The sequence below is a fragment of the Mastigoproctus giganteus genome, chromosome 14 (genome assembly GCF_048544385.1).
Source record: "Mastigoproctus giganteus isolate SK-2022 chromosome 14, ASM4854438v1, whole genome shotgun sequence".
In the NCBI taxonomy this organism is placed as follows: domain Eukaryota; kingdom Metazoa; phylum Arthropoda; class Arachnida; order Uropygi; family Thelyphonidae; genus Mastigoproctus; species Mastigoproctus giganteus.
The window spans coordinates 55,899,813-55,917,694 of record NC_143588.1 but is presented as its reverse complement, the minus strand read 5'-3'; the positions used below and the strand labels follow the sequence as shown (position 1 = coordinate 55,917,694).

The following is a 17,882-nucleotide window of genomic DNA, read 5'->3' as shown; positions in this document are numbered from 1 at the left end:
AAAATATTGTTAATGTATCAGTATTTGCTCTAATAATAAAGTAAACATCCAAAAGCAGACTACTAATTCGGAAAAGAATAATAAGAATTTACTTTGTTAGTCCTAATTCATTACAAGTTTTTGAGAAATAAGGTATTGAATAGTTAGATATGTTTAATAGCAAAGGAAGTGAAACTAATCTTTTGAAGGGATAAGAATAAGGGATTGATACAAGCAGGGATAAGAATGACTTTTCAGAACAAAGTTCTGAAAGGATGCTTTGTTTACGTTTTTTTTTTTTTTGTTGTTGTTTATTTTTTTAAATAAAAATCCCAAACTCGAGAGGTATCAGACACAGCAGTGCTTAGTACCATGCGTATGTTGAAGGTTGAGAAGACAGAAAAAAATACCTGTTAACATTAGACTTAAATTTCTGTAGATTGTAATTTTCAGGAAATACAAGGAAGTTGAAGGGATAAATGAGAAGGGAAAAAAGTTGATTCTGTGAGTTTGAAGTTGGACAGAAAATGAATATTGACTGGTTGCGGCACGTGTTCGGACTGGTTTGGGATGGGGGGTGGAGAATTACAGAAGCTATCTCGGAAGAACAATGCCTATGGAAGTATCTATAGAAAAATATTTGTAAGACCCATCTCTTACAGTGGAGAGACTTTTCAAGAGATAAGAAAATATGAATTATCTGCTTCTCTCCTCACATAGATAACTATCCAGTTGACCTTTGAATATATTCATACTGTCGGCCTCAGCTACCCATGAAAGCAACCTATTCCAGCGATCAACAACTCGCTGGCTGAAAGAAATCTTCCTTATGCCCACGAAATCTGAAATTCTCTATAACAGTAAAAATTCCGTCTTCGTTAATTTTATTAACCCCTCTCAGAGCCTTATAAACCTCAATCGGGTCACCTCTGATGTACCTGGTTGCCAAGCTCTGTAACTCACATATGCAGAGTCTTTCCACATATGGTCGCCCAAGTGCCGATCTCACCACGCGAGTTGCCCGTCTTTGGACCCTCTCAAGAAGCTCTGTCTTTTTCAGATGAAATCTGCATACTTGAACACATTATTCCAAATGTGCTCTTATAATTGCCTTTACAGTTGGATTATGACCTCCATATCTCTACAGGATAATGTTCGATAAATCATCGATAGACCACAATGGGATTTCCTGACTGCCTGTTTACAGTGCTCATAAAACTTCATATCTGCCCGTATTATAACACCTAGATCCCTTTCTTCCTCTACTGTTTTTAATTCAACCTCATCAGTTGTGTAATTTATTTTGGAGTTTCTATTCCCCAAGTGTAAGACCTTGCATTTTGCTGCGTTAAAACATAGCTGCCACTTTTCTGACCATTTTTGCAGCCTGTTCAAGTCATCCTGAAGGAGCGCTCTTTGGTACTGATTATTAACTACTCTACCAATCTTTGAGTCGTCTGCAAATTTTGACATCAAGACTATCCCATCGTCGATGTCATTTATGAAAATCGGAAACAACAGTGGGCCATGATCCGATCCCTGGGAGACCCCACTTCTAACTTCACACCAGTCCGAAGAATATCCATTAATCACAACCCTCTGACTTCTACCCTGCAGCCATCCAGCAATCCATCTTAGAGTTTTTTCCAGTAATCCAACATGTTCCAGCTTGTATAATAACTTCTCATGAGGGATTGGGTCAAATGCCTTGCTAAAATCTAAATAAACTATGTTGAAATTGCTGCCTATATGCAGCTTGAGTAACTGTCAAAATAGCTTACTAAGTTAGTTAAACATGATTTTCACTCAACAAAGCCATGTTGTGTGTATATTCAGAATTCCATATCTATCTAATGTCCCTGGATTGCAATCTTAATCATCTTTTCTAAGATTTTCCCTGCCACTGACTTCAGTGGTAGAGAAATGTGATAAAATATTTTTACCTTGTGAAATCCTCTGGCGTTATGTGGTCGCCCCGGAATATAAAAAGAAAAATTAATTTTAAAAAAATAATTTTTCAGTCAAGCTTACCCGAGAAATATACAAAAATAACCTTCAGAGGATGTGGGAATTAATGAATTAAAACAGGAAATATAAAGTCATGCTAGATATTGCCAAATAGGTATATTATTGGATCTGTAATCCAATTAGTCAAGCAACTCATTTAAAATACATGGGCAACAGAAAATTTATCCCGTTGCACAAGAACGATGTGGTTGAGCTATTTCGATTTGACATATCTACTCTGGTTTGTTCTCCGCAGTCATTCCCATAAGACTTTCTTAACCAAACTCATCCTTAATTATGATGATAGCCAGTGACGTTATCGTGTTATGTAACAAACTCTTCATTCTGCGTTTAGAAAAGGGAGATCTGCAAGTGCTGAAAAAATCTTATCCAAAAACGAAATACTTGCAACAGAAATTAATTTAAATTATACTTAATTAAAAATTAAGCAAATTACTTATTTAATTAGAATTAATTTGCCTAAAACTTTACATTATTTGTTGTACACTCTTCCCCTTGAAAATCTAATGAAATATAACTTGCTTTGCAGGAAATGGATTGCATAGTGAACCAAATGATGACAGTAGCTGAATATCTTGGATGGGATGTTACTGAATTAAAACCGGTAAGCATTCACAAATGTTTAACTAAATGTGGTCATTGCCACTTTTTTGTATTATTATAGAATATACCGTTAAACAACTTTTTTTTCTTTTTAGTAAAGTAAAACCTTTTTTGATACACTTTTTCTCGCTCATTACAATAATAACTTAAATATTCCTGTCGTCAGAATTTTGAAAGTTTTCATTATTTTACATTAAAAAAATGTAATTTTGTTATAGAATTTGAAAATTCCCTTTCCTAAAGACTAGCAATTGATATTGTTCTCCAGTTATTAAGTTACTAATGGCTCTAATTCATGCGCAGCACTGTGACCGATCGCAACATGTTCTGACCAGTTGGTTAATATAAATAGTGCTAGGAGTCAGAGTATTGCTTTGGATTCTATTTGGAAATTAATAATTTCACATAATTATGGTAATATACACCTTTAAGTCGGTGTGTTACTATAATTTATTGTGTGAGAACTGAAATGTTACGTAAGTATGTTAACAAACTGAACAGTTTATTTATGACTGGCGAGTATGAATTGAACAGAATTAAATGAGTATCATTTTCAGTGCCAATGATATGACAGAAACAAAAAGACATTTTTGAGGTTTCTGCACTTTATCCAAAACCCTTAGCTTTTCAACCAAAAGTAAAACGATTCAGTAGTCCAGCCTGTCTTCTGCAATGCTGCCACTAAACTCATTCTAATGACACGTCAATTCTTAAGCCTACTCAAACATACACACACGATTGGGAGATGTATCATCAAAAAATAAACTATTCAAACGCTTTATACACCACGATAAATTTCACATTTAAAGGCGTGATTAAAGAGAGATATGTCGGTCGTCTTATGAAGGTATGGACAAATGGAAGTGTCCGTCGAGGACAAAGGAAATATGAAAATCGAAGAGAGAGGCAATGTCATTTGATCATAAAGTGGAATGAAATGATCTGACTCCATCTTAAATCTCTCTCGGAGTCAAACTAAAATCTTGGGTTTTAGATTACAGCAGTGGAACTTTCACAACAAAACCACATCTGCTTATCACAGCCATCAAAAGATTTAGTATTACAGGGGTTTTTTTTTCCTTTATGGGTAGAGAATATTCATACTATTCCCAATCCGGCTTGAAACGTAGTCAGATTCACTGCCTCTGCTACGCTGTGAATCAACTTATCCTAATGTTCGACAACCCGCTGCCCATGGGTGAACTTCCTAAGATTTAATATTTTGCCCCTAACCCCTATTCTTACCTCACCTACAAGGGGGGAATAGACCTTCCTCATTCGTTTTACTCAAACCCTTAATTTCTTAGATGTCTAGTTGTCACCTTTATCTTTCAAATCCACACCCTCTAAGCCGTTTTTCATATGGAGATCAATTTGCGCTCATCACTAATTTGGTCGTCATAGTTTTGAACTCTCCCCAGAATGTTTTTTTTTTCCTTTTTTTTTTTTTAGGTGAATACAATATTCCAAATGCAGTCTGACCAGCATACAGGGATAACGATGCCCTTCTCCCTACTAACAAAGATCCTATAAATCATTTAGTAATTTTTTCTCTATGACTGCTGAAGATTTCATTTTCTGTATGATGTTGATGGCTTAATGGATGATTCAGATCACAACCATAACCCTGAAGACTGGAGTTTTTTTTTTTATTATAGATTCATAAAAACATAGCTTAAAGGCTGTGATGTTGCATAGTGGAAAGAACTATCCACCCTTACTACCAATTGGACATTTTTTCATTTTAAAGCAAACCTGAAAAAATATGGAATTCTATCAGAAAAGGAATTACACAAAATACAGTATATCTAAAAATTTTGCTGTGATCTGAAAGTAGTTGCACTTTTATTGCAATTTGATTTCACATAATTTTTCTGTTTCTCGTGTGAATGGGACAGCTGAGCTAGGGCTTTCCATTTTATTGTCAAGGATTGGCTATCTCGAACACTACATTCCCGGACCTTTCACCATCCGCCACTGTTCCCCTTTTCATATTAAATTAGCCTTAATGTAAAGCGCCGTAAAAGCATTGGACAAAACAAGACACTTGAAAAAATTCAATCTACTCAGTGATGCCATGATAAAAAGGGGAATACATGCTAGTCCATAAGGGCTGCCCTGGGATTTTTCTAAAGGAGGAGCTAAAGCAGTATTTTGGGAAATCATTAAATCTTAATCATCATGTAATAATCGCTATGCAGATGACACTATACTTTGTATAACTAATATGCAGGACTTACAGATACTCCTCAATCGTGTGAGTGAAAGAATGGGCCTCGGGATTAATATCAACAAGACTAAGCTCATGGTCCTTAATGGGGCGATGCCAACACCTCCCCTCATGTTAAACGGAAGGCTGATAGAGAGAGAGAGTTGACAAAAATCAAATATTTAGGCTGTTGGATGAATGAATGACAAAAACGAACCGGATATGGAAATAAAAGCAAGGATTTAAATGGCCAGGCACTATTTTCTTAAAATGAGACTTGTACAGTGGAAACCTGGATCTCCACTTTCGAATCCGGATGATGAGATGTTACGTTTGGTCAAGTTTGTTGTATGGTGCCGAGACATGGACACCGAAAACTAACACCTAAAAAACTAGAAGCATTTGAAATGTGAACATACAGAAGAATGCTCAAGATACCATGGACAGCAATAGTGACCAATGAGTGTCCTGCATAGAATTGGAAAAACCCAGGAATTTCTGAAGGACATAAAGAAAAGAAAAACGGCGTATCTTGGACACCTGATGAGGAACAACAAATATGCAATTCCACGATTAATTATTGAGAGGAGAAGACATACATCGTGACTTGATAACATTAAGAATTGGACAGGACTGAAAACTGAGCAGCTGTTCAGAGGTACTAGAGACAGAGATTTGACGTGGTGGTTGTCGACCTCCGTTAGGAGATAGCAAACAGGAAAGAAGAGAAGGATCATCATGTAGAATTTAAAAAATCCACATTATTTTGATCATAAGGGGGCCCATAGCCCCTTGAGCCTCTCTACCTGGAACCAACTTTGCTAGACCACAAGCCAAGCAAACTATGAAGAGCTTCTTTACTCTACTACAAGTGTAGAAAGAATTGGATTGTAATATAAGCTTAAAATGTCATTTTCAACGTTTAATCAAATATATATTGTTTTAAATTCAAACTTTGATAATCCCGGCGATCAACGTGCGAAAAGACTTCATGCATAGAAAAACGGTATGAATGCAAGTGGAGTTCGAACATGCCTGCCGATTAATGCTGAACGCTTATATATGGAAGAGAGAAGGAAAATACAAGCGGAAATCAGCGCTTAAAACATTTTAAGCTCATAAAACTTTTACGTTTTGTTAAAGCTTGTTAAATGATTTATTAATAAACTAGCAAAAAAAGCTGTTAATTTTCTCAAACGTCAGCCACGTTACTAAAATTTTAAGGCCCTATTCTTGTCGAATACTACAAAATACATATGAATAACACAAACAAAAAGTTTAAAATTGTTGGCCAGTGACATCGTTAAGCAACGAACGCTTCATTCTGCGATTGATAAGGAGAGGTCTGCAAGAGCAGAAAAATTTGATCCAAAATCAAAATACTTCCAGGGAGAGAGATGTACAATAAAAGTTAATTTAAATTATAAAATTAGTTCTGATGAATGCACTAAAACTACATAAGACAGAGGAATTTACGAGTATATTTGTGATTTATAGGTTGCCTTTGGATAACACCGATCGTATTTATTTATTTCAGCTATAAAACAGCAATCCTACATGCATTTAAAATGTTGCTACATAAAATAACAAAATTCCAAAGCAAATCAATAGAGAAACTTCGTAATATTAATTTCAGCAGGCAAAAAAAATAATAAATAAAATAATTTATTCATTATTTTATGTTTTTATTTACGTATGTGTTAAGTCCCAGTGCAAAATTTCTTGGGGTAAATCAGTATATCGGTTGGATACATGTAAACTTCCTCAAAAGATAAGAAGTTCATTTAATAAATTTTTCGTCACAGTGCGAATTTTGAGAATGAAAGTGAATTTAATTGCATACCTCCTAATGAATTTATTTTCAGCGCTTCTGTGTGAATAATAAGTAATCGATTTTAGGGAGATTCCGTAGCACTAGCGATGAAGCCATATTTCTTCCTTAAATTGAAGTGCTTCAGGCTAGATAAGTTCATCACCCGCTGCATGGCTATGGCGTTAGCCCCTTGGTCTAAACGATACATGTATATTTTTCACCGCTGAGAATTAATTCTTGATGAAAACGAATGCTCGAACGCAGTGCTGGTAATACAGAATTGCTTATTTTATAAATGGTGCCAGTTTCAGGCGAGAAACTATTATGCAAAAGCTCATATTTCATGCTTCGCAGCAACTAAATTTATGACGTTATTAAGCCGGTAGAGACCATTGCTCATTCTTTATAGAAATTTCAGAAAGGTATTAGTATAAGAGCGAGAGTAGCTGGTTTATTCTCTCTAAAAACGAATCTAATTCCTTTATTTATAAAACTTGCGTCGTTGAATAAAGACTAACTAATTAATAGTTCAGCTTCTCATAATAAGGGCAGTTTTACCTTAAGATTCTCTCACTCTCTCTCTCTCTACTTGTAACGCTATACGGTAATGAGGGGGAACGTGGAATTTCCTCAGATGGTCTAAGATCTCATTGTAGAAATCTAAACAGGGCAACCCTAATATATACTAAAGATATGGTTGTCTTATGAAATGAAAAACGGGATCTTCCCAATGATAGAAGCCTATTGTCTTTGCTTGGATCGTATAATGGGACTTAATTTTTGCATATTTTTAACCTAGTTCCGAGTTACCAAGTCTTAGTGGGGAGTTGGGGTTCGTCCCTGAAACTCCTGCTTTCACTGTAAAACAACCAGACCTTCAGTTATGGCTGGGTCTTCTCAGTATGTTAATCTAAACAACTTAACAATGCCTCTTCTGAATCGCGTAACTTGGTAAACCCTTTTAAAAAGTTTTCCTGGTCATCGAGGGTCGAACCCTTGGACTGCCCCCATCTTATTCAAGAATGCCTGACTAAAAATGTGTAATCCTATATTCTCTCTGCTTCAGCATTTTTTCTCCTCAGCTCTCACTTGTGTGTGTAATGTAAATTAAATTAAAAAATAAGAAAAGGGAAAAAAAATAATGAAAGGAAAAAATGGCAAGCATAAGTGGCAGCATTAGCACATCCAACAAAATGTTGCTTAGAACATATTGTGAATAAAATAAAAATAAACTAAGACAGCAAGAAGGAAGAGCGCTGTTTAAAAAGCGAATACATCTAAAACCAATTAGGAAAAAAAATGGAAGAGAGAAAAATAATAGTAATAACATACATACATCATCATCATCATCATCATCAGCCATTTTCAATCCACTGCAGGATGAAGGCCTCTCCAGCAACTTTCCAGTTCCTTCTGTTTTGAGCACTGGCCATCCATTTACTACTCAAAAACTCATGAATTTCATCTATCCATCTCCGCCTTTGTCTTCCAGGTTTTCTTCTAGATATACATACATACATACATATATAAATTTAGAAAATTTAAAATGGAAATATACCATAATTTTTAAAAACTAATAAATGATAAATTTAGATAATGGGCCGTAATTTATCCACGAAAAACCAAACCCAAGAAAACAACAAAAATAGAGAACAGGCGACCATTGTGTCCCTTCATCTGAAGGCCACGGAGAAAACAATAGTCGGAAATTAGTGCATTTAAAACGTTATACGAATCTTTGTAACAGGCAGAAACTGAGAAATTGATGTCATCCTGCCGATACATTATTTATAAAAACCATGGGCCACTTGTGGCCGGCCGGACCCTTATTGTGGACCACAACGAAGTTTCCAAAAAATATTTAAATATAATAGCACAAAATGGAGTGTAGTAACTCCTGTGCCACCTATCGGTTAAGCAGAAAAGCTCACCTTCTTAACGAGAAGCTTAGCATGCTACATTTTTGCATACTTTCTAGTTCTAAGGTTTACCAGAAAAGTATTCTCGAGTCTCTGGACCTTTCTAGAAACTGTCAAGGTACGTACATGGAATTTGGGGGCTGGTTACTCACACACTAGCAGGACTTTTGTGGATTTATTGGATGATTGTTTTCTACATCAGCATGTTCGGGAGGCAGCTAGAGGGAGTAATACTCTTGATTTGATTATCAGCAGTGATTCTTCATGCATTAAGAATCTGCAGATAAATGAACCACTAGGTGGCAGTGATCACAGTGTGCTGAAGTGGGATTTACTCAAAGAGGTAACTACCATTAGGGGTAAAGGGAAGGGTTATTGCTTCCGTAAAGGCGACTACGATGGACTGAGACGGTATTTAAATTCTATACAGTGGGACCAACTGATGATGTTACCAACAGCAAATTCAAAATGGGAAGCATTCAAAGAACTTATCTTGGAAGCTACTAGGCTTTACATACCAACTAAGAAATATTGTTCAAGGTTTAGGCCAAAATGGATGTCAGATGAACTAATGAGGCATATGGCAGAGAAGACAAATGCATGGGATACATACAAATTAACACATGACACAGAAGCCTATGATAGATACAAGTTGATATGCAACCAAGTTACAAAGGAGGTTAGGCAGGCGAAGGCAGATTACGAGAAATCCTTGGCAAGGGATGCAAAGAAAAACAGCAAAGAGTTCTTTACTTATGTAAACTCTAGAAGGAAGGGGATGAATCAGATTGGTCCACTTGATATTGATGGGTCAAGTGTAGATGATCCTGCTCAGGTAGCTAACAAACTAAATGAATATTTTGCATCGACATTCACACATGAGGAGTTATTCAGCGAGGGGAATGCCAGAGGTGTATTCAACTCTAGCAGTAAGCTACAGAATCTTGAAATAACTGGGAGTAAAGTGGAGGAGAAACTGTTGAAGATAAACACAAGAAAGGCACCCGGGGTGGATGGGATCTATCCAGTTATATTAAAGGAGGCAGCAAAGGAAGTAAGCAAACCCTTAGCCATAATTATGAGAGCTTCCTTGGACTCAGGGGAGGTACCCATAGACTGGAAATGTGCAAATGTGACCCCAATTCACAAAGGAGGATCAAAGGCTGACACAAGTAATTATAGACCTGTGAGCTTAACTTCTGTTCCAGGAAAATTAATGGAGGCACTGGTTAAAGAAGCACTGCAGGATCATTTAGACAAGACTTCAGTTATAGCTCAGACACAGCATGGTTTTGTTAAGGGGAAGTCTTGCCTGACCAACTTGATTGGATACTATGATGCAGTCACAAAAGAACTGGATGCAGGGAATAACTTTGATATTATATACTTGGATCTTAGAAAGGCTTTTGATACTGTTGCACATGGAAGACTGCTACACAAATTGGAGCAGTGTGACATTGGAGGCAAATTGCTGCTATGGATAAAGGGGTGGTTGAGGGGGAGAAGACAGAGAGTGGTAATCAATGGACACTGCTCATCGTGGACTGATGTTATTAGTGGAGTCCCTCAGGGCTCAGTGTTGGGTCCATTATTGTTTTCTGTATTTATAAATGATATTGATGATGGTATATCGGGCTTAATGTCCAAGTTTGCAGACGATACAAAGGTTGGCAGGGTTGTCAAGGACACTACTGACACTATGCTGCTGCAACAGGATCTGGAAAGGTTGAGCAGATGGGCTGAGAGGTGGCAAATGAAGTTTAACATTGATAAATGTAAAGAACTACACATGGGAAACAGCAACCCCAGAGCAACGTATCAACTCTGTGGTACTACACTGACAGTGGTAGAGAATGAAAGGGACTTGGGGGTGGTTGTGCAGGCAGATATGAAGTTCTCTGAACTGTGCAGACGGGCTGCAAGAGTAGCTCATGGAGTATTGTCAATGATATACAGGAATTTTTCCAGCAGGGATAAGGAGGTGATTATTCCATTGTATAAGGCGATGGTCAGGCCACACCTAGAGTACTGTATACAGGTCTGGAGACCTCATTTCAAGAAGGATGTAGAGCTGCTGGAACGAGTACAGAGAAGGGCAACAAGATTAGTGAATGGAACAAAGGGGTGCTCTTACGAAGAAAGGCTTAAGTTTTGCAAATTACAGTGTCTGGAGACTAGGCACCAGCGAGGTGATCTGATAGAGGTGTATAAAGCCTTGAATGGTTTAAGCATGCTCAATGCTGATGGGATTCTTCCTCTAGCTCAGAAAAATCACCTGAGAGGGCATAAATTCAAATTGAGGAAAGACAGATGTAGGATAGACGTGCGGAAATTTGCCTTTAGCCAGCGGGTGGTTGGTTGGTGGAACAGACTTCCATCCCTTGTGGTGGAGGTTGATAGCCTAAATAAGTTTAAGGCTCAGCTGGACAGGTATTTTGAACGAACAGAGGGGTGAAGTGGAAGTGGGTTTTTTTTTTTTTTTTTTTTTTGGCTGATGCTGCATAAGCTTGCTTTCTTGCATCAAATGCCTCTACTAATGCTAATGCTAATACTGTATATACTTGCGCTTGCATGGATTTTAGTCATTCAGTCAGTTAGAATTCGATCTCGTGACGCGCTCTTTCCAAACTTTCGATTATTAACAACTAATATTAATAATTCTTTAGTTTTTTTTTTGGTTCTTATTACGTTGTTTTGAGTGTTGTAAAAATAAAACTAACTGAATTTAATCATTTAGTGAAGTTTTAATTACCTTTGTTATATAAAAAAACGTAACAACGGTAATAACAGACCCTGACAAAAAGTAATCTTATCCAGATTATATAGACGAATAATGAACTATGGATGGCAGCTAATTTATTTTTTATATTTCAAACATCATGTAGAGAAATATACTTTTTTGCTGCTCTGATGTTTGCTTTACCTTTTTATTTATTATGAAGGATTCAGTTTTCAACTATTTCAAACATTATTCAAATATATGTATAACAGTAGTGGGCGGATTTGCTAACGCTGCTCGTGCTGCCATCTATAGTTCATTATTCGTCTATATAATCTGGTTAAGATTACTTTTTGTCAGTGGTGTGGCTTTGCATTGGAGTGTTTGTATTTGTCCTATTTTTAATTTTCGCTGCATTAGGACCACTGCTATTCAAGTCCTCTGCATTGGCGGGCTGATCTTTCGATCGACTCGCCTTTGCAGCGATTTGTCCAGTGATCGAAATGCAGCGATTCCCTGACCATTATTGGCCTTGTGGTCCTCTGTTGAGATGGGACGTAATGGTCAGTCTATTTTAGGTTTATTTTGTTTTATTTTATTGTGGTTGGTTTACATCTCTGCTGGTGATATTTCACATAAATTTGGACTTGGTGCCCGTCAGAGGGGGCGCCGTTAAATTTCTATTTAATTGGCATTAAAAATTTAATTGATTATTTATTTTATTATCTTTGCATTTAGATTTTCTACTGCAATATTTTTACTCTTGTTATCCTTCTCTTTCCTCCCTGTTGGCTTGATCGTTATGTTTAATTTTGACTATTTTCGCTTTTCTGTCTTGCCATGCTGCTGGCATTATTTTCACCATTCTAATGCAAGTGAAGTTCGAATTACACATTCTAATACAGGGTTATTCAAAATGAAGTCCGGGGTTTCAAACAACTCCTGTACTGAAACCCCGAACTTCATTTTGAATAACCCTGTATATAGCAAAACAAAATAAAGAAAGACAATCGTTAGTGGCTGCATAGCATAATCAACAATCTGATGCCTAAAATATAATGTAAATTAAAATAGGTCAGCAGAATGGATAAGTCCTGGGAGAAACGAATACACGAAAACCAGCATATAAATATAAAAAATATTGAGAACAGAAGGAAAATTTAATTTAGTGGAAGATTGTTGTGGGAGGGTTAAGTACTAAAAATTTTGGAATTTCAATACTTTAAATAGAAAGCCAATACTGCAAATTTATAAGCCAGTTAAAAACAAATTTAGACCGGCGTCTCCTGAAAACGCCAAAGCCAAATAATGTGAAATATTACGAATTTGATACTGTAAACCAATCACAGCAACATGACTAATAAATTAAATACTGTGGTTTCATTTATTTTCATTTGTGGTAAAAAGATAGTGTGCTGCTGTTTTTTTTTTTTTTTTTTTTTTCCATGTAGGAAGGAATAACATGCAGGAGAAAATACGAAAAATACAAAGCCACAGGATACAAAATAGCACAAATAAGTATTAAAAGAGAACAAAAACAAAAGTGATGTAAGCAGTAACTGCGACACGGAGATAGAGCAGTAGTATAGTAATCGTGTAACAAATTAATTTCTAAATAGTTATCAAAAGAAAAAGTAACCAAAAAAGTCAAAAAGAATGATTCAGAAACCTGAAGAAAGTGGTTAAAAGTGCAAGACCATTAAATATCACAAGCCACCGGAAAAACTACGCTTAAAATGATTGGGAAACCATACCATCATAGCATCACAATTGGAAAACGATGCAAGGAAGCAAGTTTATGCATTATTAAACACAGAGAGAGAGGGGGGGGGGGAACTTCCCACGTCACCTATTCACCCGTAACAATTAATTTGTCTAATCTTTAAATTTATTCAGATTATCCACTTTCACAACACCAGATGGAAGTTAGTTTCCACATTAAAATTACTCTAGCTGAAAGAAAGTTTTCAGCCACAGCCTTAGATTCAGCTACAAAAAAAAAAAAAAAAATCTTCTAGCAATCCTTTCTCAATTTAAATTTATCCATAACAGTACTCCTCCTCAAACTTCTAGAAAAGGTACTCCTTCCAGCATTAAACAAACAGCTGACGCCACAGAAGCCGAAACAGTTCCATTTCGCAGTCGAAAATAGATCCACCATAACAAACCTCATGGCCGCACAGACATCAATTCTTCAAGCCTTCGAAACTAAATCTGAATTACCTATAGTGTACGCTGACATTGAAGCTGCTTTTGAGAACCTAGACGTCACAGCCCTTCTCAGACTCCTGCAATTCTTCTTCAGGATTAATGGAGACCTACTAGCTTTCCTCATCGCCTTATTGAAGAATAGAAGTGTCCACCTCACTTTGAAGAAAACCCACTTTACAAGAAAGATTAATGCAGGAGTCCCACAAGGTGGTGTCCTGTCTGGCCTTCTCTTCTTAGCGATTCTGATTTCTTTCATGAGTCCTCGTGATGATGCTCTAATATATGCCAACGATATAAAGTTTCTTACCTTAATCCCACCGTCTGCAAACCCAATGGCAATTACGTCTTCCATCACAGAGAACCTGACCACTCTTTCAACTTACTTGAAGATGTTTGGATTAAACCTTAACCCATCAAAATCTGCAATAATGACTTACTCACTGAAACAGCAACAAACAATAATTCAACCTTTAGTTTTAGGTACTCTAATTCCAGTGGTTACCTGCCATAAAGATTTCGGTGTCTATTTTGATCCGAAGCTGAAATTTAATGTTCACACAATACCTCCGGAAGCGATTTAACACCCTACGCTGGAGAGAGCGAAGCAACACTTACTTCATTCCAACGATGCCGCAACGACTACCAGATACCTTCAAACCACTGTTTATCCGGTTATTTTATACGCTGCTGAAATTTGGGCATCTGCGTCGCCCTCACTTCAAAAACCGGTGTTCTCGTGTGAATACTGGACCCTGAAATGGGCCACAAATAAGCATCGCCGACCCCCTCAATTGAGAACAACTGACATGGCCGAGCAGCTAAATGTACCCAGGCTCCCGAGGTTAATTGACAGCAGGCGTTTAATGACTTCAGTAAAATGTACACAGGAGTGATAAACGCCCCAAACATCTGGGATTTCTGTCAGTGGCACAATCCTACGCCATCCTTGAGGTCAGAGCCCACACTAATCCTCAAATACAACCGGTTGAAAAACTGTGTAGTCGGTTCTTACCTGCCCAGGCACTCCCCAAAATTCAGGCACTGCTCCGTCTTGGAGTCGACCTTCAGAAATTAGCTACCGACTACAAATACATGCTCCTCGAGTGGATTCCATCTGTGGAACTGGGATAATTTCCTCCATATGACGTTTAGTCCTCATTTTTCATTATTATAATTTCCATGTTTGTAACTCATAATTTCCACGTAACGGTATTTTTTCCTTTTTGCCAATTAATTTCATTTATAATTTAAAACTCCTGGCCATGTCGAGTATTATTGTCTCTAGTACATGTCCTGTACTTATTAGCAATAAAGAATTTATTTATTTATTTACTCAATTATCACGACAAATATCTCGTTACATCAGCATCAGATCAAAAAAAAAAAAAAAAAACTGTTCGTAACGTTTTCAGTTGGTTTTTCGCCAGGGAATCATTTCCGTGTCGATTATTTCGAGTTCTCCATAAACACGAAAAACCATGTATGTAGAGAACTCAATTTTAGTGTTGTAGTGGGGGGGATTCTGTTCGTCCGATTTAAATGAAATTTGGGTGGGTCGACAAATATAAAATTTCAGGAAAACATTCATTGTAACAATTCGACTGGAAAGTCGAGCCGTTATGTGGTGAACACAATAGACGCTTCATGCATTGTGAATGCGCCTAAAAATTCAAAAATTAAAATTGATACGATCTCCTTTGGAAAAAGTGGCCACTTTTCACATCGGTTTATAAACTTTGGTGAAATTAAAAGTTGAAAAAGTTAAAATCAACGGCCAAACCGGGTGACTTTTATCTTCTTCAATTGGTCTGTGTAAATAACGAGTAGGGTTTGTATTTAAAGTTAAATTTAATAATTATATATTTGTTTAAAGTGGTATTGTAAAAGAACTAGTGGTTTTTTTTTTCCTTCCCCCATTATAAAACGAATGTGTGTTTGTTGGTAGCCATTTAGAATGAACAAAAAATTAATGTTAATTAAGCCTATTTATTTAAAATGAGCATTTTTAAAATCATTCAACAGTTTCGCTTCTGTTCATATATTAGTTTTCAAGAACCATGAAATACTAATTTATTGATAATGTGAATTCATTAATTATTTTGAATAATATTCAATATTGACTGACTGGGGGTTTATATGCTGTTTGTAGTTTTCTGTGTGTAGTCTGTTGCTGTAGTCAAAAAATGTCTGACATTTCTGAATACAGTAAACAGATTTTTCTTCGTATTCCGTACGACGCAAAACATACATCTCATGAGGATCCTCTCTCTCTCTCCCTTTCTAGATCCTTCAGGACATGATGGTGGAGATAGATTATGATGCTGATGGCACAGTATCTCTAGAGGAATGGAAGCGAGGAGGAATGACGACCATCCCGTTGCTCGTGCTTTTGGGATTAGACTCGGTAAGTAGTTCAGATTGAGATATTTTTAGTAGGGGCACAACCGAACCGCGGGGAATTATTTTCAATGTGGTTGAGGATATTAATTTTGGCAGATACCTCTAGATGGCGCTGCTTATATGATCCATAGATAATCTGATTCCAGCCTACAGCTAACTGCCTGATGTTTATCTGTCTCGAAGAGGTTTTGTATTTATGTCGAAAGAATGGCTGCACGCTTCGTTAAATTTTTATGCGTTATATCTTACATAACAGCGGTCAGAGCCTGAGTTTTGCATGGTCCAACCCAACCTGTTGTAGTTGACAGTTAAGCGGGATAGGTAGTGTTTTGAAGGCCACTTACCTGGAAAATTTGCATTTCATTTTAATATTTATAAGCATAAGGAATTATGTATATAAGAAAAATTATTCCCATTACGTCCTTTGTCCCTTCTTTGTGCGCTCGTGAATGAAATCGTTCATATGTTTAATGAACGATCAGTACAGTATGTATACAAGTTGTAATTTCAGTTGTTGTTATTATTATTAGCTATTACCCCCTAACCTTTTGCTGTCCTGAGATGAATCCTATAGGATTAATTAACTGATAGTAATAATAATAAATAATATTATAATTAGAAATAATAATACTTTGTTAAAAATTTAAGAAAAATCCATACACATTAACACAGTGGAGAGCTCTTTAGGAACGAAGCTAGCACTAGCATTGGATGCAAGAAAGCAAGCTTGCCTATTCTGCATCAGTCTTTCCTCAATTTGAATTTATGCCCCGTGAAGTGCATAATCTGAGCAAGAGGAAGAATTACCATCAGCATTGAGCTTGTTCAAACCATTCAACGCCTTAAACACTTCAATGAGATCACTTCGCATGTGCCTAGTCTCCAGACGCTGCAATTTGCAGAAATTAAGCCTTTCTTGGTAAGAGCAACCCTTTGTTCCCCTCACCAACCTTGTAGCCCTTCTCTGTACTCGCTCAAGCAACTCTACGTCCTTCCTAAAATGAGGCCTCCACACCTGTATGCAGTACTCAAGTTATGGCCAGACGAATGCCTTATACAAAAGGATAATCACCTCCTTATCCCTACTAGCAAAATTCCTGTATATCATTGACAAAATTCCAAGGTGTTCTGGCTACCTGTCTGCACTGCTCAGAGAACTTCATATCTGACTGCGTAATTACCTCCAGGTCTTTTGATGGGAAAGCATCTTTGGCGGCACCTACTTTTCGGACTGAAGCAAAACTAACTGGTAAAGATTTTTTTCTTGCGGAAATGACGCAAATTACGCCACTTACGTCTCTTAGTACGAACGATGCTAACTCAATCATTAATGTTGATTTAGTAGAGTAAGTAGCGGGCGTGAGAATAAAACGTTACATCGTTCATACTAAGACTTAAATGAAGTCGCTTCCTAAATGACGCTAACTCAGTCATTAACGTTGATTTGGTAAAGTAAGTAGCGGAGTAACATTATGCAAGAATAAAAACTTAACCCGGCCCGTTCCGAAGTCTAGACAGCTCGAACCAATCCGAGCCTGAATTTTTTTTTCAAATTCTTTACCCGTACCGATTTTTATCCCTGCCCGACTGAAACTTTTTATATAAATAAAATCTCTAGCATTAGTTTCTGAAGTTTCATAATAATAAAGAAATACTTTCATGTTCAAAATTCAATATTAATAATTACTAGAAGGCTTTGCCCCCTGCTCACTTTGCTCGCTAACCCCCGCACACGCTTCTCTACCTAAAATGTAGAGGTATGACAGAGTAAGTCAAATCTTTTTTATGTAAAAAACACCTGTAGAAGCACCCTGCTCGATATCCAATCAGGAAATGACCTACGTAATTATTTAATTGTGCATTTGTAGTGACGTAATTTCCCCGTCCACTTATACCACGTGACCCGTATCCCTCTTCTCCCATTGGCTATCCCACCCCCTCCACGCGGTCTTCTCAAGGTCGAATAAATATTACTATAATTATTTATCTGCGTTTACTTAG

At 36.9% G+C, this 17,882-nt stretch overlaps 1 protein-coding gene across 3 annotated transcripts in view; it reads left to right on the top strand.

Annotated features, from left to right (window-relative positions):
• Dgk (diacyl glycerol kinase 1) overlaps positions 1 to 17,882 on the top strand; it is a 313,927-nt gene that overhangs the window by 182,622 nt on the left and 113,423 nt on the right. For all 3 annotated transcript variants that reach the window (XM_090388889.1, XM_090388891.1, XM_090388890.1), the window contains 2 exons: positions 2,537 to 2,611; positions 15,766 to 15,885. In XM_090388889.1, the coding sequence (XP_090245015.1) occupies positions 2,537 to 2,611; positions 15,766 to 15,885 (195 nt within the window). The remainder of the gene's footprint in view (positions 1 to 2,536; positions 2,612 to 15,765; positions 15,886 to 17,882) is intronic.